Genomic DNA, 27,907 nt, shown 5'->3' on the forward strand with positions numbered 1-27,907 from the left:
CTAACACAATTTGAAGATGGAAAGGATCTTCATGTGTTTCATATACACTGTGCATCTAGTATATGTACAGTATCCAGCTAGTTTACAACAGCAGCAGGCTTGTGAAGTTTCAAGTGGGTAAACTAATATTTCAGTTGTCTGAAGGACTCAAAGACTTTATGGGTCATTTCATGTTCAAAGTAATTTGGCAACATTTCTTTCTCCAATAAATTTTTGCAACAAAATCATGAAAATAACTATATGAGGCAATGTTTTTCAGTCTCTTCCTTCAAAATGAAACAGAATCTTTTCATTTCTGTGGTCTTCAGAAAGTTGTCCACGTCACTATCTATGTGCATGTTGTGTAACAGCTGCTGCATTGACCCACTGCTGATACCCTGCAGAATTGGTAAAAAAACAACACGCAAGCAATTACTTTTTGTTTTACAGCCCAGCAGTGCTGATGTAGCCTGCTGATCTAAAACAAATTCACAACACAGTTGTGACAGAGGCTGCTCCATCAGCTCCTCAGTAAGAAGAATTTAACAAATACGTTGCAATTTTCAAGCTCTCTTCCACTTTAAAATATAATCACAATGTCTGCTATTACTTTCTATGTTCCAATACTTTTTAAAACATCAGTAACTGAAAATGCAGTGCCTGAAAGTCACAGACTCAACAATTAGCATGCAGTTATTCTTTCTTCTCTGGAGTACATACAGTTTATTCATAGGTTATGTTAATTATCTTAGATACATATTTTTAAGATGTGTAATGACAGCACAGAAATTTCATATATATATGAGTGTATATATAATGTTCAACTTCTGAACATATCAGCACCAACCTAGTTCTATTCATTTCACACTATTATGTCTGGCATAGATCTGCCTTCCAGTGCTCTTTTCACTGACAGTTAAAATAAAAAATCATGTAATCATACAGGATTTGTATTTTTTTTAAACCCTATATTTTGATCCTATTAATTGACCTTTTCCTTCTAATTAAAAAAAGATGGAAAGAATAGAAGTAGGGTGGGTCCATATTTGACTCTAGCATTTTGCCATAATGGTCACATGTTGTGGTTAATGCATCTCTGTTCCTTCTCATTATAACTTAATCCTGCCTCAACTGTCTAATATAAAGGTAATTCAGAGACTCATTCGGAGTATGATGGTGCAGTTACCTCTCTCCTCCCATTTTGTAAGTGAGAATGAATTCAACAAATCTCTTTCCTACTGTGTATGTGATTGTCATGAAAGGAACATAAGATCCTCATCTGCTTGTTGAAAGTACAAGAGAACACACTTGGTCACATTCTGCTCCTGGATGCTGATGAGCGTCAAGGACCCCAGTGCAGCAAAACTCTTAAGTGCACGCTTGAGGCCATCCCTGTTCAGCATAGCATTTAAACTTGGGCTTAACTTCGGCACATGCTTGAAGTCCAATTAAAATCAAGGGAACTTCAGCGAATGTTTAAAGCTAAATGTGCTCAAATGCTTTGCTGAACAGGGATGGTTTGCTGAATCAAGGGTTAGATATTTGCATCAGAGGTTGAATATGACCCATTGTTAACAAAGTAAGTTAACCAAGAAGTTACCATTATAACGTTTTGACTGAATACAATACTATGCAAACATTGTTCCTATATTAAACTTAGCAACAAAAGTCAAGCTAATATTTGCGTTCTTTCAGTGCAGACCACCTTTTCCTTTATTAATTGTTTTAAACAGGAGGAAAAGCAACATTTCCTTTGACTTTGTAGTTTTGTTTTTTTGATAGTAACAAGAAATGTAACTTTGAAGGAAGAGGATCATTGCACTAACAGGTTCTTTTGATGTCCAACCACAAGGCAACTCTGACGTCCAGTAGTAATATTTTGGGTTGTTTGTTTGTGAAAAACAGCAAACTGGGGGAAAACAGTCTTAAACAGTTGATCTTGTTATTCTTGTTGTGCGTCTGCTGCCATCAGTACAGTAGCACGTGCAGTTGACTGTAAGCGAGTCATCTCACCACAATATTACTCCTTTAAAGCACATTCCTCCTATGAAACTGAGCTGTCCTTTGCCAATACCAAAATCTGACTAACAGTAAACAAATGCATCTGGGCTTATATTGCAATTTAGCAGAAACTCAGACAGCTGCAAAGATCTCCTCTTAGTAAGTGGTTGGGACCCAGTTCAATAACATATCAGTCAAGTGGTCATTTGCAATTTCCCACATTTTTTACATAGGTGTAGGGCCACATTTGATGCAAGGAATTGAAAGGCAAAAATATCTACATTCTGAGTTTTGGATGCATTCAGCATGCAGCTTGGGTTTGGATGAGAACATACATACAAACAAAAAAAAACTGATGTGCAGACCACCCCCGACACACAGACATACTCTGGAAGAAGAAATTAAGTTTTTAACTGGAATTTGTCTGGGTGGCCTCTTTCACTGAGATGCAATTGAGCCACCGGCCAGTGACCACACGATCAAGTATCATACAGCAGGAGTTCTGCCTGCACACAAATCCTCACTCCCAACATTATTTATCCATTTCCTTTCTGCAGCTAAACATCACTTTCCTTAAAAAAAAATATGACAACTAAATAGTGTTGCTCAGCCTGTGTGCTGGGTTGCGGGGATAATGCACCGGGAGGCACCAGGATGACAATGAAAATGAGGAGGAAGAAGATAATGGCTGACACTCCAAGGAAACGTGAGTGATGCGAGTCAGAGGGCTAAACGCTTTGCACTATCTTTTGGTCTGCTATTGTATTTCACTGTTTGCGGAATTGTTTATCTATAGTTCACCAAAGAAAGTCAGTACATGAAGCAAAAAGAGAATTGTGGCTTGTACATCATAAGATTTTTTAAAAGCATTGCTAAATTGTCAAGCAAAACAAAATAATCCCCATAGCTTCATCACTGATCACTGCAATTTAGAAGTTTGTGGTATAGTGAACAACACAGATACATTATACAGCTTCTTTGGGGACTTTCCATTTATGGGAATAAGATACATAGGGTCAGATCCACAGGTAGCATAAATTGTCATAGTTCCATTTACTTCAATGGTGCTATGCCAATTTACAATAGCTGAAGATCTAGACCACAGCCACTATACCCACAATACTTTGGTGTACATCATTACAAGTCCACTCAGTCCTACTTCTTGTTCAGCCAATCACTAAGAGTAACAAGTTTGTTTACATTTATGGGACATAATGCTGCCCGCTTCTTATTTAGAATGTCACCTGAAAGTGAGAACAGGTATTCTCATGGCACTTTTGTAGCCAGCATTACATGGTATTTATGTGCCAGGTATGCTTAACATTCATATGCCCCTTCATATTTTAGCCTCCATTCCAGAGGTCATGCTTCCATGCTGATGATGCTCACTAAAAATATAATGTGTTAATTAAATTTGTGATTGAACTCTTTAGGGGAGAATTGTATGTCCCCTGTTCTGTTTTACCCACATTCTGCCATATATTTCATGTTATAGCAGTCTGGAATGATGACCCAGCATATGGTGTTCATTTTAGAACACTTTCACTGCAGATTTGACAAAACGCAAAGAAGGTACCAATGTAAGATTTCTAAAGATAGCTACAGCACTTGACCCAAGTTTTAAGAATCTGAAATGCCTTCCAAAATCTGAGAGGGACGAGGTGTGGAGCATGCTTTCAGAAGTCTTAAAAGAGCAACACTCTGATGCGGAAACTACAGAACCCGAACCCCAAAAAAGAAAATCAACCTTCTGCTGGTGGCATCTGACTCAGATTATGAAAATGAACATGCATCAGTCTGCACTGCTTTAGATCATTATTAAGCAGAACCTGTCATCAACATGGACACGTACTCTAGAATGGTGGTTGAAGCATAAAGGGACATATGAATCTTTAGTGCATCTGGCACATAAATATCTTATGACACTGGCTACAACAGTGCCACGCGAAAGTCTGTTCTCACTTTCAGGTGACATTGTAAACAAAAAGCAGGCAGCATTATCTCCTGCATAGTTATTTGTCTTAGTGATTGGCTGGACAAGAAGTAGGACTGAGCAGACTTGTAGGCTCTAAAGTTTTATATTGTTTTGGTTTTGAATGCAGTTATCTTTTGTACATAATTCTACATTTTTAAGTTCAACTTTCATGATAAAGAGATTGCACTACAGTACTTGTATTAGGTGAATTTAAAAATACTACTTCTTTTATTTTTATAGTGCAAATATTTGTAATCAAAAATAAAGTGAGCACTGTACACGTTGTATTCTGTGCTATAATTGAAATCAATATATTTTAAAATGTAGAAAACATCCACAAATATTTAAATAAATGGTATTCTATTATTTTTAACAGCACAATTAATGGCATGATTAATCGTTATTAATTTTTAATTACACAATTAATAGCAATTAACTTTTGTAATTGCTTGACAGCCCTAAATAAAACATTAATATACTATCTTATACATTACTTATTGCTTTTCCCTTACAAGGACAGCCCATATTTTACTATACCCACACCATGGAAAGAGACATCACTTTTTTCCAATCTATCTTTTTAAACCATCAACCTTTCCCCACCCCTGAAATCTGGGTAATGGTGCAGATCCTCATCTGATGTAATTTGTCATAGGTGTATTGAATTCACTGAAGCTATAACAATTACACCAGTTGATGCTCTTTACATTTCCATGTCTGTCTCCCCACACAACCTCCACAGAGGGTCAAAGCTCTCTTAAAATACATGCAAGGGGCTTGTTTCTCAACAGCAATACACACACCAAGAGTGAGGAGAACCTCTTTCTCAGTTCTTGCTCCTTCATCCTGCAGAGATAGTCTGGTTAAAGATGGTTTCAGAGTAGCAGCCGTGTTAGTCTGTATCCGCAAAAAAACCAGGAGTACTTGTGGCACCTTAAAGACTAACAAATTTATTTAAGCATGAGCTTTCGTGAGCTACAGCTCACTTCTTCGGATCCGAAGGCATCCGAAGAAGTGAGCTGTAGCTCACAAAAGCTCATGCTTAAATAAATTTGTTAGTCTTTAAGGTGCCACAAGTACTCCTGGTTTTTTTGGTTAAAGATGATCACTCTTATGTCAGAGCAAAAGAAGTGCATGTTCACTACAGCATTTGTAATGTTTCTTTTTTGGGCCAAAGTACCCTGTGCTGTATATCAGAACATATCGCAGGGGATATTGTGTTTTTATGCTTGAATCATGCAAAACAGCTGAACCAATTGGGTTCCAACTTAAAAAAAAAACTATAAATGCCAGGCTGAGACCAAGCATAGGAAATTTCATTCCAAAACAAATTAGAGGAAGTTCTGAGCAATCAAAAAGGGTAAAGGGTGCTCTTTCCCAACAGATATTTGAGTTTCCAAATGAGAATGCATTTCTGCCGCTGAACACATGTAATGTATGGTTTCAGACTAGCAGCCATGTTACTCTGTATCCATAAAAAGAACAGGAGTACTTGTGGCACCTTAGAGACTAACAAATTTATTTGAGCATAAGCTTTTATGGGCTACAGCCCACTTCATTGGATGCATAGAATACAACATATAAGAAGAGTATATATATATACATACAGAGATAATGCCATACCAACTCTAAGAGGCTAATTAATTAAGATGACTTGTTATCAGCAGGAAAAAACTTCTGTAGTGATACTCAAGATGGTCAATTACAGACAGTTGACAAGAGGTGTAAGGATAGTTATCATTAGAGTCCTTTGCCATTTATCCCTGTCTGGACTGCTGTCTCCCAGTGTGTGGTGTAAATGCCACATCTCTTGATGTTTATCTTGAGGGTGTCTTTAAACTGTTTCTTTTGACTTCCCCATTTCCTTTCTCCTTTGGTGAATTGGACGTACAGCAGTTGTTTTGGTAGGTGTATATCAGGCATGTGCACACAGTGCCTGCTCCACCTCAGCTGGTGCTGGATAATCCGGGCCTCAACACTGAAGATGTTGGCCTCTGTGCGGGCACTGGCATTAGTGCCGCAATCCTCCCCTTTATGCTGAGGATCTTCTGAAGAAAGTGCTGGTGCTGATGTTCCAGGGTTTCCGGTGTTTTTTATAGGTCACTCAAGTCTCACAGCCATGTCCTCTACACACTACATACAATACACTCAGGGCCGGCTCCAGGCACCAGCTTATCAAGCAGGTGCTTGGGGCGGCAACTCCAGAGCGGGGCGGCACTTTCAGGTATTCAGCGGCAATTCGGCGGAGGGTCCCTCACTCCCGCTCGGAGTGAAGGACCTTCCACTGAATTGCCACAGATCGTGATAGCGGCTTTTTTTTTTTTTTTTTTTTTTTGGCTGCTTGGGGCAGCAAAAGCCCTGGAGCCGGCCCTGAATACACTCATACACTACTCACACACACACTGCATACTTATATATACATGCATTACACACACATTGCATAGTATATATACACAACTTACACTACTATTCATATGCACTACCCACTACATACACTAAACTCATACACTCCAAACATACCATACACTACATGTACTATACTACATTCATACTCAGCATTATTACTGGCACACACTACACATCGGGCATATGTACATAAAGTCACACATATCCTGCCACCTATCCAACCCACTCGTACACTAGAGTACACTCACTCGGAATTTAAACTGCATAATTAACCTGGAGACACGTGTCTAGCTGTTACTGATCTGACTTGCTATCAAGCTTGGGTTGGGGGGATGTGTGGGCGCTTGTCTGGAGAAGACTGAGAACCTGGGTCTCCTGGTAACAACAACAAGGCTGTACAGCTAGATCTGATTAGCTCATAGGACTCATCCCACCCACTCCATTGCGTGGAAGGGCTCTCACGTCAGTGCCAGAGGACATGAATGGGATTCCAGACAGCTGGAGTAATGCTGGCAAGGGACAGGTTCTGTCAGTGTGCACTGCACCGAGATCCCCTATACACTAGGAGAGTACTGAAAACTCAACCACCGCCACCCAGGAGAATTGCACAGCTTCCCAGACATTAACGTACATCTCCTCAGAAGCGCCCGGGGAACAGAGACGACCGGAAGGAGAGATTTTTAGGAAGCAGAGAAAAGAAAGAACTGGCAGCAGTTTCTTTCCCTGTGAGCGAATAGCGATTGATGAGGAATTTGGTGACATAATTCTCTTTAACACTCAAACAAGAATCGCACAAAAAGTACAACTGGGGAGAGCTGGTTTGCAGGGGTGGGGGTGAGTTTCTAGATGCAACTTCACTCTTCCCTGTAAAAGAAAAAATGCACTTTCCCCTTAGGAATGATTAACTAGAGACCCATTTCCCCTCCGGCAGTGGCCATAAGAATTCGCAGAGCGCCGCCACGTGGACAGCTTGGGTTGTACCACGGCGAACTTGACCGGGACGCGAAGGCTTTTTGAAAGTGTGCCGGTGATCAGGGAAATGCATCGCGTTAGAGCCCCAACCCGCGCCCCATTGAAGGTCCGAGCCCCGCTGTGCAGACAGCTTGGCCGAGACGGCCCAGGGTTTCAGCCGGTGCGCACGAGCACAGACTAGTAGAGCCGCAGCCCAGCAGTGATCCGCAATGAATTAACTACTGGGCAGGAGTGGGGAAACCAGACTGGGGGAATCAGCTCTGTCACTGCCGGGTTGCTCCCCTCTCTCCCATAGAGACCCGGGTGCTGAACCACTCCAGCGTGTGGGCTCGGGTGCGCGATCCTCTCAGGAATTTCGACTGGGGGCAGAGCAAATCCCTTGACAGGTCTATGGCAGTGGCATGGCAGAGCCCCCACCATGTGCTGCTGTGCGCAGAGTTGAGAGGCTGGAGTGTGATCATCGCCCTCCCCCCCCCCCACACACTTTCTTTTTTTTTTTTTTTTTTTTTAAGGTTTGTTTCTCTCTTGTTGTGAGGTAACTGGATAAACACCAGCCCGCTTCCTGCCCGGCTGCTGCTGATTGGCCCGCGGGACTTTCAGGAATGCGAGCGACCCTTTAAAGGCGAGAGCAGCTCCTCCAGCCACTTCACTGCACCGGCCAGGGGCTGCAAGCCAAGGGAAACCTGCGGGGGCCGCAAGCAGCTACCGATCCGATCCACCAGCAAGCAGGACTCGCTGTTACCCTCGGACTGCTCCGGGAACACGCGAGACCCCGCTGCAAAGAGACACGGGCACTACTGGCTGTGGGGCTTTGCTGAGCGCGTGTAGAGCGCTCGGGACAACAACTCGCCTGCGAGTCCCCAGGAGACTCCAGGGGCTTCAGAAGGATATTGGTCGCTCTTTAGTCTGAGGCTGCGGAAGATATTTCCTCCTCTGGGTTATCTCTAGGGTCTCATCATCTTTTCTTGTAAAGGTAAGTGCTGAAGTAGCACTTTTCTCCCCTCCCTGCGACGTACGGTAATTTCTAAGAGACAAATCAAGCAGGGGGAAAACCCAACTGAAATGCGCGAGGGTTTGTGTGCATCTAGCTGCATATGCACTCTCCGGTGATCTCTCCCCCACCTAGCCGCCCTTCGCAGTGTCAGGGCACCTGACAACCTTACTGACTGCCAGCGGCCCCGAACGTTACTGTTCTGAATGTAATGGCTCTGAGATGTCCTTTTATTGTTGTTCCAAGGTTTGTCTGGGGGACCGAGCTCTGCCATGGAGCTATCAGGCGGACTTTTTCTCCTCCTAATGCTTGGTGTCTGTGGAACAAACCAGATCCCAGGTAAGAGCAGTGGCTTCATTCTGTAGCTGGTGATTATAAAGCGATTTGTTGGGTCAATATTAATGGTCAGGTTTTGTTTGTTTGTTTTATTTTTTGTAAAGGCTTCTGGTATCTTTGGTGTTGACTTTGAAGGAATGAAACCTTAAACTGTGATGAAGAGCTGCTTTGATCTTTCTAGCCCACAAAAATGCATTAGCCTGAGGAATATTCAGATTAGTGGTTATGAACAGCAAATTATTTCCTCCTGTGGAGAATTTATGTAACCTTCAAACCAGGAAGGCTTGAGCACTCAAGGACTTGAAAGTAGAACATGGTTTGCTCCCCTTTCCACACTATGCTGGAAAAAAAAATGTAGCTGCGGAGCTAAAAGAGCAATTCTCCCCTATCTTGCCTGTACTGTGCATTAGTTAGCAGCATAGACCATGGGAGCCATATATTATTTATGTACTATTTGAGATCTCTGTAGGTGATCAGAGAACTCTCCTTAAATTTTAAAATGGGATGTGACAGAAGTGGGCTCTCTGCTCTCCTCCCTTTGTGTCTCCTGGTGTGCTTCCCCTCCTCTATTGGTGCTCAAAACTCCACTCACTGTCCAGCTACCTTTGTGCCTAAGTCGGGATGTAAGTGACACTCACCTGCCTACTGGCATCCCACCTGGAATGCACCATGCCCTTCTGCATAGCAGCCCCCCTACAGAACTGAAATAGCTTCACTGCTGCCCCTGCCTGCACGGTCTCTCCACCAGCTCCCCATGCCACTGGACTGACTTCCAACTCCCCTTTAAAAGCCCCCACTCAGCCTCAGTGAACACCAGCCCTTTCACAGCCCACAGCGCCAGAGTGTGCTCCCCCACCGCAGGGTTGCACAGCCACTCAGCCCCTTACTGACCTTGTTCACAGCGCTTGCTCTGGTCTCTCCACAGAGTCTGGGGGAGATGACAACAGTGTGTTTGATCTCTTCGAACTCATCGGCTTCTCTCGCAAGGGGGCCGGACGTCGGGCAACTGGGGTGCACTTGGTGAAGGGACCTGAGCCCTCCAGCCCTGCTTACCGCATTGAGGATGCCAGCCGCATCCCAGCCGTGCCTGATGACAAGTTCCAAGATTTGCTGGATGCCATCTATGCTGAGAAGGGCTTCATCTTGCTGGCTACCCTCCGGCAGGCCAAGAAGAGCCGAGGCACCCTGCTGGTCGTGGAGCGCAAGGACAGCTCTGGCCATATCTTCAACCTGGTGTCTAATGGCAAGGCAGGCACCCTAGACCTGAGCCTGGCCGGTGATGGCAAGCAGCAGGTGGTGTCAGTGGAAGATGCCCTGCTGGCCACTGGGCACTGGAAGAATATCACCCTGTTCGTGCAGGAGGACCGGGCCCAGCTGTATGTAGGGTGTGAGAAAATGGAGAATGCTGAACTGGACATCCCCATCCAAAACATCTTCACCAGGGACCTGGCCAGCAGTGCCAAGCTACGCATCGCCAAGGGTGGCGTCAATGACAATTTCCAGGTTAGGCTCCTTCTCTCAGTCAGCAGCTCCATGGGGCTCCTGCAACGAGAGAAATGCTTAAAGGCACAGTGGCCGCACCTAGACACCCTAGAGACACAGAGTAGTAATGAGAATAGGAGGGGTGCAGCCACTGATCAGCTTGTGCAGGAAAACTGTCCACGTCCAACATAAATAGTCTCTACAATCTACTTGGATGCTTGCGTGTTAATGGTGGGTTGTAGAAAATCCTCTTCAAATCCCAAGCTCAGTTAAGCTTTAGACTCATTGGGTGAGAGATGGTGAATTTTCTAAGACTACAAGAAGAACTCGAAGTTTCTGATCAGATAAATAGTTGTGTAGCAAATTTTGGTAAACAAAAACAAAGTCCAGAATATAGAGAGAAGAAAGGACATTGTGTGTCTGTGGAGTTATTAGACACTTAGAGCTGGGGAAAAGAGTGTTCAGACATAGGGCTTGCTATCACTGAGTAAACGGGGGTAGTGAAGCATTCTGGACACATGCCTCACCCTATTGCCTTTGATTTTTATGTTTAAATTGAAACTGGATTTTCTGTGCAAAATTACACTTCTCGCCCCTGTAATTGCTACAAAAAGTTGTCATTTTTCCTCTGTCCACAGGGAGTGCTGCAGAATGTGCGGTTTGTCTTTGGAACAACCCTGGAAGCCATCCTAAGGAACAAAGGTTGCTCCAGCTGTAAGTCTGCAACTTTTTCTGAATCCACTGACCTATTCAAAATAGGATTCCTCAGCATGCTAGGAAGACAAGTTGAGACAGAATTCAGAAGTATGCTGAAATGGAAATCATTATTGTATAAGAAATTACATGACTTTTTCAGGCTTACAGGCAAATAAATGAACCTGGTGACAGCTATGTTAGTAGGTGTTATGCACACTTCAAACGATGAATTTTTCACTTGTAATCTTGAGAGAGCAAGTGTGTGTATCTATATTAACATGCATATACTGTCTTGTTTTTAGCCACTAGTGCGATCATTACATTGGACAATCCCATCAATGGCTCCAGTCCAGCTATCCGTACTAATTACATTGGCCATAAAACAAAGGATAACCAGGCAGTCTGTGGCTTCTCCTGTGATGAACTTACAAATATGTTTGTGGAAATGCAAGGGTTGAGGTCCATGGTTACAACACTTCAAGACAGAGTGCGCAAAGTGGTAAGTGCCGAGTAAATCCAAAGTAGTTTTCATTAGCTAGTATTTGAGAGTGAAATACAACTCTCCTTTAAGACTTGTAGACCAAACTACAAGTGTTGGGACAAAGGAGAGCTTAGTACAGAAGATACCTGTAATGCTTTTTCTTTTCTGTTTCATTAAGACTGAAGAAAATGAATTGATCGCCAAAGTAGTGCAAATCACTCCTGGTGTGTGCATTCATAATGGAATTCTGCACAAAAATAAAGAAGAGTGGACTATTGATAGCTGCACTGAATGTACTTGCCAGGTAAAGACGTCTTACAGTTCACAGCATGCCAGCATCTGTATATAAACAACTGCTACCTAAATGATATTTGTTATGTAAAAGAATGAATCCTACAGAAAACTAGGCACACTTAAACTGCATATTGTATCATCCTCTGAAAGACCCATCTAGCACCCAGTGGTAGGCTGTGCTGTAAATGCAGCTTTCATTTTATGTTGCTGAAAAAGCATTTTAGGAGGGCGTAGGCTAAAAACATCCAACTGATATAGTAGTCTATTAACCAATCTATTTCAGTGATTTGGGGAATGCCTCTGTTTGGTTTACACAAACCAAAAAGTAAACTAAGTTAAATACTTGGGTTCCAAATTAGGCGCTCAACTGCACCTTTTACTTACTTAAATGAATAGGAATGAATCCTTGCAGTTCACCAGAAAATGTAACCAGTTAAAAGAAAATCCTGATTCTATAATGAAACTGTTAATGTCACTGAATTTGCAGACATTTTGCAGCCTGAAAGGAAGGACTATTTCAAAGTTGGTAACTGCTAGCCAAAACTACCACAGAACTATACAAGGAATTCATTCTTCAATCTGTTCTGTTCCTGTGGAATGCTATAAAATATCCTAAAATGCTGAATAATGCCATAAATATAATTCCACAGACTTCTTTTCTTAAAACTCCTTTTATGGCATTCTTCAAATCTTAATTATACCTTCTTAAAAACACTTTGGAGTACAAATCCCTCAAAGCCTGCTTCAATTTGGAAACCAAAGGCTAACTATTGGATATAAATGGAATACTTGTAGGCCTTCATATTCTTTTTAACTTGTTCCAGTCATTCCTAGACCAGTTATTAGCTGAATACAACTACCACTATTGTGTCAGCTCTAAATACAACAAGGAGTCATGCAGTAGACTTACTACTGAATCTTTTCCAAGAAGTTCAGTAGATAATAGTCTTTAGCATTTGACCATTTTCAGCTTAAAATTTCAGCTTAAATTTCTTTGTACTTGCTTAGTTATAATTCTTCTTCTTTGTAGAATTCTGCCACTATATGCAGGAAAGTGTCTTGCCCTCTCATGCCTTGTTCTAATGCCACCGTTCCTGATGGGGAGTGCTGCCCGCGATGCTGGCGTAAGTAGTTAAATTTGCTTGGAATTTTAGCTGTAATCTGCTCTGCTGTCTCACTTAGCTAGATATACTGTACTAAAATGTACTCTAAATAACACAATTGGGTATAGGGTTACACCACTGGAGAACCATTAGCCTTAGTTTGCATTAACTGAATTTTGACACCCTTAAATGATCATGCAGTCCTGTTCTAAATAGACTATAGTTGATAAATTAACTATATTAAATTCTAATTACCACTTATCAAAGTAATGACCACTGCGATACTGGAAACATGAAGATACTTCAGGCAGTCCAGGCATGTTTGCAATGAAAGGAGGGTGGGGTGGACATTTCAGATGTGGTTACTTGCTTTTGAATTTGGTCTTTATGGCACTGATCCAAAGAAACATGCCACATAAAGGAAGTTTAACTGTCCCTCAAAAGCCGGTATTACAAAGTACTGTAGACAATGTAGTCTGATGTAACCAGTATTGAAACTGGAATGCTCTAATACCAATCAAACATAAGTTCTTCTTTTAAATCATCTGAATTTGGAACTGCTGTATTTGGATAGCTTAGTATCAACTTTCTCCAGCAAAATATTTGACTTTTCAGTATAAAATTTGCAGAAAGACTGTATCTCTTAAAATATCAGAGAACTAAAGCTACCACCATCAGGTTCTCTGATAACAACTTTTCTGATTAGATTTCTATCTTCCTCCACAATAAATATAACTATACTGTAAACTATTTACAAGAATATTTTGTCTTGATTATGCTTTTAAAGTGAATCTTCAGAGATTTAGCAACTGAACTATGACCACAATATAACACGAATAATGAATTTAGGAATGACAATAAAAGCAAAAATAGCATAGAACTCAAGTCATAATGACACGTGTTAGTTTTTGATATAGCACAGCTTTCGCTGTATTACATCTGAGTGAACAGAGGGTGCTTGTATAGTAAACAAGTGGCCTTATATCTTCAAAGTTTATGGTGAAAAATAAGAATGCAGGTGCTAAAGTTACAACATATGTACCTAATAACTAGAGCTGTGCAGAGGATGGACATTCTGTTTCATGAAAGATTTTGAAATTTGGCTTCATTTTGAATCTGAACAAAACCTGAAAATTTCAAAATTCCCCAAATCAAAGTTTTGAAAACTTTGTTTTGGACTGATCAAAACACTTCATTTGGATTTCTACTCTTTAAATCATATCACATAAAATATATTTTCCCAACAAAAAGTGAAACAATTCATTCTGAAAATGTCAAAATTGGATATTTTGACATTATTGGAACTTTTTTTTCAAGGTTTCTCTCCAAAATGAAATTTTGGCAGAAGAAACATGATTTTGCAAAGCATTTAGATTTTGACCGAACTGCATTTTCTGATTAAAAAATGGCTCTGAAGTTCTTCCAAGCAGCACAACTTATGGCCTAATGGGTTCAAGATAAGCAGCAATAGAACATACATGCAGCCCTTGCCTAACTGTAAGCTGGTCCTCCAAACAGTGAACTGAGAAACTCTTATGAAAGTAAAGTTCAGCACTAAACTAGTTGTGTTGCCCTTGGCTTCCTCTGTGCTTGGCCACTGAGACAACACCACAGAACCTTTAAAGTTCATGCTAAAATGTTTTGTAAAAGGAAGGGAAATGACAAATGTAGCCTTTGGGGTTTTTTTTGTTTGTTTGTTTGTTTTTGTCGGGGGAAAAGAGTTTAAACACAGTCTATAAAATAGAAGTTTTTTATTCACATTTTAAGTATAAATGTACTTCTGTTACAGCCAGTGACTATGCAGAGGATGGCTGGTCCCCTTGGTCTGAGTGGACTTCATGCTCTGTGACCTGTGGGAATGGGGTTCAGCAGAGAGGCCGTTCTTGTGATAGTCTCAATAATCGCTGTGAAGGTTCCTCTGTGCAGACTCGTACCTGCCACATTCAGGAGTGCGATAAGAGATGTAAGTATTTCATCTGCTTGCATAGTTCATAAAAATTACCTGAGTCCACCCTTGGCTTCCACAGTTGTAATTTAAGTTTTAAATTAACACAAGTCATAGTAATGATTTAAACCACAATAAGCTGCTTACAGATGGTACAAAACATTAGTCTCTAGCTCTAGCAGTTCCTGGATTTTTGTCTACTAAACTCATGTCAAAATTGAAATGTATGCAATGGAAGCAAGCATGAATGTTTGTTTTGGCACTGGGCCTGAACTAAACATAGCAAAATCTCAGGCCAGCATGCATTTATTTTTTTTTTAATCTGTAGCTACAATGGTGGTGTAGTAAAACTCTGGTTTTTATTTAATAATGGCATTCACACACTGCCAAAAGTCTTCTAGGAACTATGCAGACATGCCTTAAAGAACTCACAGATATCTCATAGATAGTAATAGGTGTTTGTCTCTTCTAAAGTCAAACAGGATGGTGGTTGGAGCCATTGGTCACCATGGTCATCATGTTCTGTTACCTGTGGCACTGGCATGATCACTAGAATCCGTCTTTGCAACTCTCCAGTCCCACAGATGAATGGCAAACCGTGTGAGGGTGAGGCAAGAGAAACCAAATCATGCCAGAAAGACCCTTGCCCAAGTAAGTATACTGGTCAAATAGAGACTATTACATTATTTAGCTTAAACAACAAACCTCTTGAGCTGGAAGTTGTTACATAATCTATTCCTGGCAACTGTCTCTTGTTTAATCAACTGCTGGGTAAAATCTCATATTTTATCTGTAGTGGCTTTTTCTAATAAGAAGTAAATTAAAAATTAGTTTGAATAACACTCAGGCTCTAATTTTAGCAAACTTAGAAATGAAAAATTTAGGTGCTGCCATTCTGTCTTTATTATTTCACGATGTCTAAGTGCAGCAGTGGTCTTGACAAATACATCAATACCTAGGTTAGATGCAGCTAGTAGTATCTTGCTGAATTTACAATCAGTTCTGTGAATGGTTACATTTTGCATGGATTTGCTTTGTAGTAAATGGAAACTGGGGACCCTGGTCTCCATGGGATGTATGTACAGTCACATGTGGAGGAGGCATTCAAAAACGTGGACGTCTTTGCAATGATCCTGAGCCTCAGTATGGTGGGAAGGACTGTGTAGGTCATGCCACAGGGACCCAGGTCTGCAACAAGCAGGACTGTCCAATTGGTGAGTAACTTTAGTTTTAAAAAAATGATATTTTTGTAGCCCTGAGATACATTTACATCTTCAAATACCTGTGCAAAAACTACACCTCATCTGAAGTCTGTATTATCTACATTTTAGTGATGGGGAAAACTGAGAGTCAAATTCTGCTTTCCATTACATTGCTACAAATCTAGAGTAACACAATTGATTTCAGTGCCATTACTTTGGATTTCTATTTGTGTAACTGAGGGTAGAATACGACAATAGCTGGATGACTTTGTCAAGCCAACACAACAAGTCAGTGGCAAAGCTGAGATTAGATCTGAAGGAGTTTTTGACTCCTAGACCCATGATCAATCCATTAGACGACAATTCTTTCTGTAGCTAAGAATGCAACTGAAACCAATCACTTCTTCTTTTCTTTTGGCATTCTAATGTCACTGCCACGTAGAAATGTACCATTAGTGTCTTCCATTGGTTAGTGAGGCTGTTTTCAAGTCTAAAATGCTGCCATGCCCCTTTAAAACAGTCCAAAAAGTTTGTTTGAATTCACATATTGGCCATATCCAGCACCTTAACAGACTACTAAAACGATTGACATTTACCATGATTTACTCTTGTGTCTCAGATGGATGCCTGTCTAATCCCTGCTTTGCGGGAACAACATGTACCAGCTCCCCTGATGGTTCCTGGAAGTGTGGTGCCTGCCCTACTGGTTACCATGGCAATGGTGTTCAATGCAAAGATATTGATGAGGTGAGAAGTTTGAGTTCTGGTTTTTAGCCTTTTTTTTTTTTTAATAAAAGTACAAAACACTAAACTACACGTTAAAAATCCAAATGTCCTAAGAAATCCTCTGTCTAATTTTCCCTTTTACCCCAATCTTTCCCACATCAGTGTCAAGAGGTTCCTGATACCTGCTTTGTCCTCAGTGGAGTGCACAGGTGTGAGAACACTGAACCTGGATACAACTGCTTGCCATGCCCACCACGTTTCACTGGAACACAGCCTTTTGGTCGTGGTATTGAGGATGCCACAGCTAACAAGCAGGTACTGCCAAGTTGAGAATTTTCCTGGTTTATAAAACCTCCCAGCTGCCTTCTGTATTCTGCCTTCTGTGTCCTGAAAAGGTTTGAAGTTTTCAGAAAAGAGAAAAAGCAAGTTCTTTACCAGCCTTCGTGGTCTGGGAATTTAAAGGTTATCTGAAAAGAGACGGCATAGTACAAGCATATAATCTGCTTCAGTAAAATGAGTTTTAGAAGCTGTTGCTTTCTTAGCCCTTTAAAGGCGGGAAGGTGTGTATGTCATGAGTTTGGGGGAATGAACATTTGATGAAATGTTGCCAATTCAGAAATTAAGTAAATATTTAACACGTGACTATTTAGACCTGTACGTGCCTGATCCCTTTGAAGATGAAAGGTTTGAATAAGGAAAAATAGTAATTAATGCGAAGATGGCAACGCTCCAAGATTTTGTTTCTGAAGGATCTAGAATCAAAACAGCCATAAATTCCTCTTGCCTTAGTGGTATATCCAGGAAGAATGAGGATAGAGACTTTTGCAATGGTTTTACTGTCTTTGTGTGTGTGGTCTTTTAGGTCTGCAAACCACGTAATCCATGCACAGATGGAACTCATGATTGCAACAAGAATGCCAAGTGCAATTACCTTGGCCACTTCAGTGACCCCATGTACCGCTGTGAGTGTAAACCAGGCTATGCTGGCAATGGCATAATCTGTGGTGAAGATACTGATTTAGATGGATGGCCAAATGAGGACCTGGTCTGTGTTACCAATGCTACTTATCACTGCAAAAAAGTAAGAAAATTCCCCTGTTCTCCCACTTACGGTTTTAAGAAATTGCCTTAGTATATATCTGAGGAATGTGCTAAATGCTCAATATTTTAAAGGCTTATGAGACAGTCAGGCCTTTGAGTAATTACAAGTATTAAACTACCTATAGTGCAAGATAGGAATATATTCCTTCAGGGATATCATGGCATTGTATTGTCAGAAAAAGTCCCAGATTGTCAGAGAACCTGTTATTACAGTAGTTGAGTCATGCCTGTAACGTTCAGGAATTCTGAACATTCCAGTAATTACAAAAATACCACATGTATGTTCCTACAAAGAGCCTATTTTTAGCCACTCAAACATTCTCAAATGTGACAGAGGAAAGCTTTAGGCAAAAAAGATACAGGGGAAGATTATCAAGTGCTTAAGCACCATCTTCAAAAATAACATGCACTTAAGCTTCTAAGTGACTTTTGAAAACTTTATCTGCAGTCTTTAATAATTATGATGACTGGTTGAAATCAATGGAATTACACTGAGATAACACCAGTGGAAATGAGATCTGAATTATGCTGTATAGCTCTAGCTGTTCATGCTCTTAAAAAAAGAGAGAGAAAATGGCATTTATGCCTGGGATAAAAATATTGTGTACTTTCTCCTTTCTAGGATAACTGTCCCAATCTTCCCAACTCTGGGCAGGAAGACTATGATAAGGATGGAATTGGTGATGCCTGTGATGATGATGATGATAATGATAACATTCCAGATGACAGGGTAAGGCAATATGAAAGATTCATGCCTTTTCTAGTGTATCTTTTCCTTTCCCCACTCCCAGTGGTCAAGTCCTGGCCTCTGACCTTAATCTTAACAGAAGATTGTAGGAAATTGACGGGCTCGAAGGGAAAGTTGGCTATCTGAAAAGAGGTGGCTAACTCTGATTGATTGCATCTTCAGTGGTTCTGGGAACTAGCTGCAGCTGCCTGAGCTTTGAAAATGAGATTGACTGACTCTTGACTTCATGCTTTATTCATTACAATAGCAGCCTAACCAAGGTTTTCAGAATGTCATTGTAATTCACCACTGCTGCAAGTGAGCAACTTTATCACTTCTGCTATTTACACCAGTGGTAAATCTGAGATGCAAAGGGCTTGAAATATTAGCCAACGTTGTTAAGTAGGGTGCATGGTTTTTTGCAAATTCTAAATTTGTTTTATTCCACTTCTTCCTCCGAGACATCATTTGGATCCATTACAATCTGAGTTTATTTTTTAAAAGAAACTGTAGTTCTGATCTGTCCACTGAAGAGGGCTTAACTAGTTTGAATTTTCAAGCATTTTCTTAACTTGCATTAAATCTCTTCCTAAAACAAAAGCCATACATTTGAATTGTGTTGATAAAGCACCAAAATAGTTCTCTCTTTATTAATAGTGGTTTTGGGCCTCTCCTCCCTCTTGTAGGACAACTGTGCATTCATTTACAACCCGCAGCAGTATGACTATGATAGGGATGATGTTGGTGACCGCTGTGATAACTGTCCCTACAATCACAACCCTGATCAAACTGACACTGATAACAATGGAGAAGGAGATGCATGTGCTGTGGATATTGATGGAGATGGTAAGGTGTTCTGTTGCCATTTCCACCCTCCTACACATACGCAGATACTTCAGTACTGCATAGATGGCAGTTATATATTGCCTCTGTGGTGCCACTGTCTCATACTAGATAGAAAGTCAGGTGTGTGATCAAGTCACCTCCTAGTGACTGATGCTATAAGCACTAATCCTATTACAGCCAATAGACATTCTCCTTTTAGTTTAGGAGCCTGTATTTTTTTGAAGCAGGTGGTCCTGATTTATAGCCCTGTTCACACTGGCAATGGGTGTGAGATATAACTAATGAAGTCCTGTGCTATCCCATGGTTGTAACAGGTCTCAATCGGTTGTTAGATAAATTACTGTAGATTATGCTGTACAAGTGTGGGTATTTTAGCAACATACAAACTGCTGGCTTAATTGTCAGCCTTATTAACTTTTTGCAGTTCCATTGCCAGTATACAGTATTCAGATTGTGGATTTTATGATCTATGTAAGCCACTTGAATTCATCAACTCTGCTCTGCTCCTTTAGGCATTCTTAATGAAAGGGATAACTGCCAGTATGTCTACAATGTAGACCAGAGAGATACAGATTTGGATGGAGTTGGAGATCAGTGTGACAACTGCCCTATGGAACACAATCCAGACCAGGTAGGTTTTTTATTCTGACCTCTCTCTGGACCTGCTATTCAATCTTATTTACCATTTAATTTTTACCCTTTATTATACACGCTGTGCTGACATGACAAATGATGCCTTTATCAGGTGATAACATACCTCACAGGGAGTTCACACAGCTGCTAGCTATTGACTGAAAAATCGAGTAACGGAGGTTTGTGGGACTCTTGCTTGAAGTCATGTGTGTCCTGAGCATTTTTAATGGGAGACACTCATGTCTGTAAACTTGTCCATGGATCTTGTCAGTTGCAGTAACTCTGGGAGTACAGCATGAAATTCACATGGGTAACAACCAATTTTAAACAGCCTATGAGAATTTCTTCTCAATGATTCTACTGTACAGTCTGGAGTGTAGTCAAATCAACATGCTGTACAAGAAAAACTAAGACTATGTAAATTACAAAGACACACGCATTACTAGGGCTGGAGTTAAAAAAAAAAACACTGGATCCAAATTAGCTTAAAATAAAGGAATAATGTGACTCAAAAAGCAACAGTTTTAAAAAAAAAAAAAACAACAACCCCCAAACATTTGCCAGGTGCTTGACATTAATGCAGGGTGTATGCTGAACATCACAGTGTGTGCTAGGAACAGAGGTAGGTCTTAGGCATGGCAGGGCCAGAGGCTTAACTAGTGCAGTGCCTTGCATTTCATTTCCTATAGACACATTGCTTTTTTGAGACGAAGGTTAAAGCAGTACAAAACCACCACATTTCAAACGATTGCCCTTGCCAATACAATAAGGGTAATGCTGCCTGCTTTGCCCTCTTTATGGCAAAGGCTCAAAGGCATATTCCAACATTCATAAATAATATGAAGAACTAATCTTTACAAGATTAAGTGGAGGTGAGGGAGTTTCCAGCCCCTCCCACTGAATTTGCTGGTTCTAAGACACTTGACGGCAGCAGTGGGTAAAGCCTGTACAGTCCTGTCAAGTAAAAGGCAGTAAGATGAATAGCTTCAGGGGCATAACTGGAATGCTTGTATGGTTCCAGAAAAGTTGTTGCAAATCAGTGGAATCCAGTGTAGTACCGTAGTTGCCTGGGCAATGTTACATGCAAGGATTTAAATTAGGCTTAGAAAGTTAGGTGGCTTTACATTTGCCGTTTACTTGATTTCTTTCTAATAGATGGAGGTGAAGCGCGGGGGAAGCATGGTCCAGTCTATTGTTTTTGTTTTCATGGGTTTTCATGGAGTGTTTTCTTGAATCGTTGTTTTAAATTAATCCACAAAACTCTGTGTAAGTATTTCTGTAGGGCAGAGTATTAAGGAAAAAATAATTTAAACTCTAGTACTTGTAGCAATTCAGAATGTGTAAGTTAAAATGGCCTCTGATATTTCAATAACTCCTGGGGTCTGAGGAGTGTCTGCAAGAATATAGGACAGGCTCACGTTTGATAGCTCTAACAAATATAAAGCTAGATGCCATGTGATCATATTACAGAAACTAACTTTTTTTGTATATACTTTAGCAAAAACAAGATGCTAAAGTATATACAAAATACAAACAGAAGAGGTTTTCCAAACATAGTCCATTACTAAAGGAAGTAACTATCTCCTTACAATACCACGTAGTCTGTATGTTTATAGAGGGCTTTGGAGGCTGTTGCTGTAATTAAGAAAATTATGACATGGAGCGGAAGCCATACAACAGTCTGTCAAAACTTTCTTGTAATGTAAGAGTGATCTAATGGCTAGGTACATACCAAAGTCAGTTTCATATGGCGCTTGGAACAGAAAGATACTAGGTGCAAGACGGAGGGTAAATTGACACTAGATCTCTGCAAATCTCATGGAGTAAATAGAGACTAGCCTGCAGTGGCAGAACCATTACATGCATAATTGTACATATCCTGGGGAAAAACTGAAAACCACACTATTCTCTGAGCCCCAGATATTCAGATAAATAAGCCTAAAGCAATTGGTTAGTGAAATGTTAATAATAAAGTAGTTCAAAAGAAGTTAGCACTTATCTGAATCACAAAATGAGTGTAAGAATTTAATACTGGTCCTTTTTCTTTAAGTGAATAGCAATCCCAAATTCTAGCCTTCAAGATTTGTATTTCTATGTCTTTCTTGTCAGCATCCTCAAGTGCTGCAAGAAGTGTTGGCATTTTAAAGCTTGTTCTTCAAGCTTTTCCTCTTCTCCTTCTCCAACAGGAGGATTCTGACTCTGACCGCATAGGTGATAAATGTGACAACAATCAGGACATAGATGAAGATGGCCATCAAAATAACCTAGATAACTGCCCCTATGTGCCCAATGCCAATCAAGCTGACCATGACAAGGATGGCAAAGGTGATGCCTGTGACCATGATGATGACAATGATGGTATCCCTGATGACAAAGATAACTGCAGACTGGTTGCCAACCCAGACCAGACTGACTCTGATGGTACGTAAGATGAACATTATAATATCAAAACCAGTAATTTTCCACAAAGGCTTGTCTAGCATTACATACAGATGTGTAAAAAATTCTGTTATGAATAACTTGTTCTCTTTTTTAAATGGTTTAAAAAAAAAAGTGTATACAGTTTGTATTAGTATTATGTCATTCCTTTTTACTGCAGATCTTATGCTCATTCCCAGTAACTTAATGAAGTTTGGGAATATGCCAAAATGGAAGAAATACTGGGATAGGGAGAAAGGATATGAACATATTAATCCATCATGGCTACTGTAATTAATGTAAACCTAAACCATATCTTTAAAAAAACTTCTTGACACTAAGATACCAGGGTGAATATGTAAATAAATCTAGGCCTCTTACAAGAATTTGCCTTGTGGTAGTGGCACCGCCAAAACATTGCAACAGATTTCAGTCTCAAATATCATGTATGACTTTGAGGCAACTGTAGTGATACATCATTCTCAAATTATGCCAATGAGTTTTCAGAGTTATCACTGTGAACCTATACTTTTGTAGGTGATGGACGTGGAGATGCTTGCAAAGATGACTTTGACCAAGACAATGTGCCAGACATTGATGACATCTGCCCTGAGAATGTTGACATCAGTGAGACAGACTTCCGTCGATTTCAGATGGTTCCCCTGGATCCCAAGGGAACATCGCAAAATGATCCTAACTGGGTGGTTCGTCACCAGGGTAAAGAGCTGGTTCAGACTGTCAATTGTGATCCTGGACTTGCAGTGGGTGAGTACAACATTTTGGATCCTCTCTCCTCATAGTGTCTTATAAAAAAAAAGTCTAGAAACTTAGCTTTAGGTCCAGCATAAGACTAATAAAAGCAGAGGCTTCAAACTTGGCTTCCTTATTCTTCACCCAGGATTTGATGAATTCAATGCTGTGGACTTCAGTGGCACATTCTTCATCAATACAGAAAGGGATGATGACTATGCTGGCTTTGTATTTGGTTATCAGTCTAGCAGCCGTTTCTATGTAGTCATGTGGAAGCAGATCACCCAGTCCTATTGGGACTCAACACCAACCAAAGCTCAAGGATACTCAGGTCTTTCTATCAAAGTCGTGAACTCTACCACAGGTCCTGGAGAGCACCTTCGAAATGCTCTGTGGCACACAGGAAACACCGCTGGGCAGGTAAGAACTGCATTTGAGGTTAATTATTTTCTTGCACCGGAAGCCAGGCTTTATTCTAACAATAAGCATGGTAATTCTGGGGAGTTTATGCATCCTGTTAGTGTAGAAAGGGGCTCTTAGAAGAAACAATTATTTGTAATTTGTAGTTGTAGGATTTTCTGTATAAACTTGATTATGAAGCATAAGTTCTACATAGTTTCCCTTTGGAGCTAAGGGACTCTACTAAGTTTAAAACAAGTAGGGAGTCCATTATTTCTGATGACCTTCTGAAACGTTCAACATCCAGCACTAGGCAGATTGAATAATTAAATAGGAACCTCTCTAGGAGTAGAGTAAATCAGATGGGTTTCAAAAGACTCTATTCAGAGCCTGTCTTTTGGATACACCAGGGTTTCTCAAACAGGGGTCGCCGCTTGTGTAGGGAAAGCCCCTGGCGGGGCGGGCTGGGCTGGTGTGTTTACCTGCCCTGTCCGCTGGTCCGGCCGATCGTGGCTCCTACTGGCTGTGGATCGCTGCCCTGGGCCAATGGGAGCTGCTGGAAATGGCAACCAGTATGTCCCTCAGCCCACGCCGCTTCCAGCAGCTCCCATTGGCCTGGAGCAGCAATCCGCAGCCAGTGGGACCGCGATCGGCCGGATCTGCAGACGGGGCAGGTAAACACACCGGCCCGGCCCAATAGGGGCTTTTCCTACACAAGCAGCGACCCCTGTTTGAGAAACCCTGGGTTACACTATCCAGCTTTAGGCCCTTATTTTGAATATAAAAGCTTCTCGAGATGTTGTCATGGTGTCAAAATATTGCCTAAATAATTGGATTCCTCTGTTGGTTATTTATAATTGTATCCTTCTTTTTTAGGTGCGGACCTTGTGGCATGACCCTCGTCACATAGGCTGGAAAGATTTTACTGCCTACAGATGGCGTCTTAGCCACAGACCAAAGACTGGCTACATTAGGTAACTATTGTTGTGATATATCCGAAGGGACTTGAGGGCAAATGTCATTTTGGTAATGGTTAGCTTATATTAAAGATAAACTTACCGCAGCTGACAAGGATGATTTATTACTGCTCTTCTTGCAGAGTTGTAATGTATGAAGGGAAGAAAATCATGGCTGATTCAGGACCAATCTATGATAAAACCTATGCTGGTGGTCGGTTAGGATTATTTGTCTTCTCTCAAGAAATGGTGTTCTTCTCAGATCTTAAATATGAATGCAGAGGTAAGGATGGCATCTTGTTGGGATGACATTTTATTGAAGTACATTGAAATAATGTACATTGAAATAATGTAAACAATTGAAATAATTGTTTTCTTCAGAGGCAACTTTCTTTAAAATAAATTTAAAGGTGAAATTTATCAATTTAAATGCTGTGCGATTATACAACATTTTGATCATCTTATACTACTCTTGAGCCACATGCAGGATTTCTTTTGAGATCCGTGTGAGTTGTGCAGGGATGGATAGAGGACATCCTGTTAATGAATTTTGCATAGTTAAGTTACCATCCACTTAAAGTGAAATGTTGAAGAGACTTAATTGCAGGACATAATGTTTTAAGAGGCATATAAAATATATTTACTTCATGCTTTGAACTACAGCTAGTGATTGTTTTTTTTTAAACACCTGGCCAGATTTTTCAAATGCATGTGCATAAACTGCAGTCTGAAAAGACAAAATCCTTACTTTCATATTAATGTACACATATGCACCTGCAAACAAATCCCAATTGACTTGGACCCATGCAAAATGTATGCACAGCTCATGGTTTATGTGCCCATACAAGTCAGGGTTTATGTGTTCAGCTGAGTTAGAGTGCATGCACACTTGAAAACCTAGCCCATCACATAACTCAAATCTTTCTTACATTCCTGGCTATTTCAGCATAGTCCCTAATTATGATTAATAATACAGAAATATTTTAATTCATTCTGTAATAAGTTTTCTGTCTCCTTCTGCCCTTCCTCCACAGATCCATAATCACGAGGTTATTGATCCAGAGACTATTTAAAAATGCTGGTATTGCACCTTCTGAAATGTTTAATATTTTACAAACCCTGGGACCATTGTATTCCTTCCTCCTTTTCTGCCTGCACAAATGTGGACTCAAAACACATGACCTGCCTCAAGAATGCTTTTGAAAGAATGAAACTGAAAGTACACTCAACATGTGACCTCGGCTAAAATGGAAGGAAACAAATGTATTTTTAATGAATGAGAATTTGTCTTCATCTAAAAAGCACACATTTGCTTCAGCAAGAAAGACATTTGCTTTGCTGTTTATCATAGTGTAATGTCACTGCCTCTCTTTTACTGGTGGTCCCACCAAGTAGCATTTTTGTAATAAGAACATCTTTGGATGTGCTTTGGACTACTTAAAAATGAAAGACATTTCAATATGTGAGGAAAGGGGATTTGGGATGGGAGGGTGGACTTTTAAAGGTTAAACAGAAAATTGCCATGTTTGTCTAAGGTGTCTATGCTCTCTGGGGTTTATATCCAGGTAACTTGGAGAAACTGTTACATTTTGGACTAAATATCTTTCAGGTGATTAAAATATATTCGTTGATTTCATGATGTAGACTAGCTGTATTAGCAAGTTAATCCATACAGTATAAAATAGAAACTGTAAAATGGATCCCCAGTGTGGGAAGAGGGCATAAAGATTGACACACAGGATTACACCAGCTTGGTGAGAACTGGGATTCACAATTGGAATCTAGTGCCATTGCCTGATTAAATAGAGATATTTATTTTATTCCACATGTAGCAAGTGCAGATGTAGCAAGAACTTTTAAAAGTGTTGGAAAGCACACCATCTCAATTAGCACCTGTGCTGGCCTTCAAGGAACAATCTGTGCTTTATATTTTATGGTTAAAAAGGCACAACAAATGACAATAGTAACATTCCTTTTTCTACAAATTTCATGGACTTTTTTTTTTTAACGCCTCACTTTTTGGGAGGAGGAAGAAGGCTGTAGATAAAACATTAAAATGTAAAATATTTATTTTTTACCTATCCTGGATGTCGTAATGACTGAAGGACTATTGATAAAACAAAACACAATAAATGCGTCAAGACTATCCATATAATCATTGTTACAAGTCTTCAAGACTGTACAATTGTAAATACAGATTATTTATTAATTCTGTTCTATACTGAACCTAGATTTTAGTTTAGAAAGCTTTTTTGTTTGGATCAGATAGCTGAGATGTATTAATTACAAAAAGCAACTTTCCCATAAAGAATGTGGAGCACAGGGAACAGCAGCAGGCAGGGAATGGAATGAATGTTTGTTGGCTTTTTCTCAGTCAGCGTTTCATGTGTTGTGGTTTTGGTTTTTTTTTGTTTTGTTTTGTTTTTTACTACTTTGTGCAAGGCAATTGGTGATGGCCTGGTAGGTTACCTTTCTGCTTCTTTAAGAAACCACAAGGCCTATTTAGATACTGTCAGTTCTTATCTCTTGAGCCTGTTACTGGAGAGACTGGACAGCATTTGTTACTAGTTAATCATTTACATAGTGCCATTAGATGTACATGGTGTTTGACCATTGGTCAACAATATGCCAGACAAAGAACAGAATCCCTGCCCCGACAAGTTTTCATACTAGAGGCACAAATGGCACTTGTCTGTATAGCATTGGATTGTAGCCATTTATGAAGTTGCAGGTCGCACATTGGAATGATCCATGTGCAGTGGTGAAAATATGAGGCTTCACAGAGAAGGTGGGATTTTAGGTGCTCCTTGGGGAGGGGGGAAGACATATGTTAATTGAAGCTGTTCCAGGTGTAAAGGGCAGCATGATTATACCTATAATCCTTTGTCTTTCCAAAAAAAAAGGAAAAAAATAACAAGGTGAAACTTTTACGTACAAATATTACCTCATTGTGTGACTGAGAAAAAAATCTTTAGATCAAGCAGAATTTAAATGTCTAAAACTTTAAAGCTACTGTAGAACTTTTTAAAAAATTAAATGCTGTACATAGTCAAATTCTCTTTGCAGAAAAGTATATTCCCAGTAAGAAAATGGCATTGAAACAATGTTAAATACTATTTCTAATGTTGTGTTATATTTTTGTCATCTTGTATACCATTGCTTGTATTTTTATAAATTATTTTTCTCATTGCCATTGTAATAGTTAATCTCATAATTGTGTAGATACGCTATTTAAATAATTTATCAGGAAGTGCTACCTGTAGAGTTAGTATTTCTATTTTTATAAAATGTTTGCACACTGAATTGAAGAGTCTTTTGCTCCACCGCCCATGTTTTTGCTATTAGCATAATTTTCTAAGAACATGCTTTTTTGTACACATTTTTAACCATTTTACATTTTAAAGCTGTGTAAGTTGTACAATAAAATTGCTTACATACAAGGAACAATAAACCAATATGGAAATTTATATTTACATCTTTTATCTAGT

At 40.1% G+C, this 27,907-nt stretch overlaps 2 protein-coding genes across 2 annotated transcripts in view; one reads left to right on the forward strand and one right to left on the reverse strand.

Annotated features, from left to right (window-relative positions):
• Positions 1 to 309: 309 nt before the first annotated feature.
• Positions 310 to 27,907, reverse strand: part of FSIP1 (fibrous sheath interacting protein 1) — a 219,058-nt gene continuing 191,460 nt past the window's right edge. Inside the window, exon 13 of the mRNA XM_039533503.1 lies at positions 310 to 377. Within this exon, the coding sequence (XP_039389437.1) occupies positions 325 to 377 (53 nt within the window). The 3' untranslated portion in view covers positions 310 to 324. The remainder of the gene's footprint in view (positions 378 to 27,907) is intronic.
• Positions 7,969 to 27,892, forward strand: THBS1 (thrombospondin 1). The gene is made up of 22 exons (XM_039533499.1): positions 7,969 to 8,306; positions 8,571 to 8,663; positions 9,586 to 10,163; positions 10,781 to 10,856; positions 11,141 to 11,337; positions 11,498 to 11,623; positions 12,644 to 12,737; positions 14,506 to 14,679; positions 15,136 to 15,312; positions 15,702 to 15,875; positions 16,483 to 16,610; positions 16,752 to 16,904; positions 17,452 to 17,670; positions 18,313 to 18,420; positions 19,104 to 19,263; positions 19,776 to 19,894; positions 22,083 to 22,317; positions 22,852 to 23,079; positions 23,213 to 23,484; positions 24,340 to 24,437; positions 24,563 to 24,702; positions 25,454 to 27,892. The coding sequence occupies exons 2-22, from the start codon at positions 8,597 to 8,599 to the stop codon at positions 25,459 to 25,461; spliced, it is 3,531 nt and encodes a 1,176-aa protein (XP_039389433.1). The 5' UTR covers positions 7,969 to 8,306; positions 8,571 to 8,596; the 3' UTR covers positions 25,462 to 27,892.

This window comes from Mauremys reevesii, linkage group 4 (genome assembly GCF_016161935.1).
Source record: "Mauremys reevesii isolate NIE-2019 linkage group 4, ASM1616193v1, whole genome shotgun sequence".
Taxonomy (NCBI): domain Eukaryota; kingdom Metazoa; phylum Chordata; order Testudines; family Geoemydidae; genus Mauremys; species Mauremys reevesii.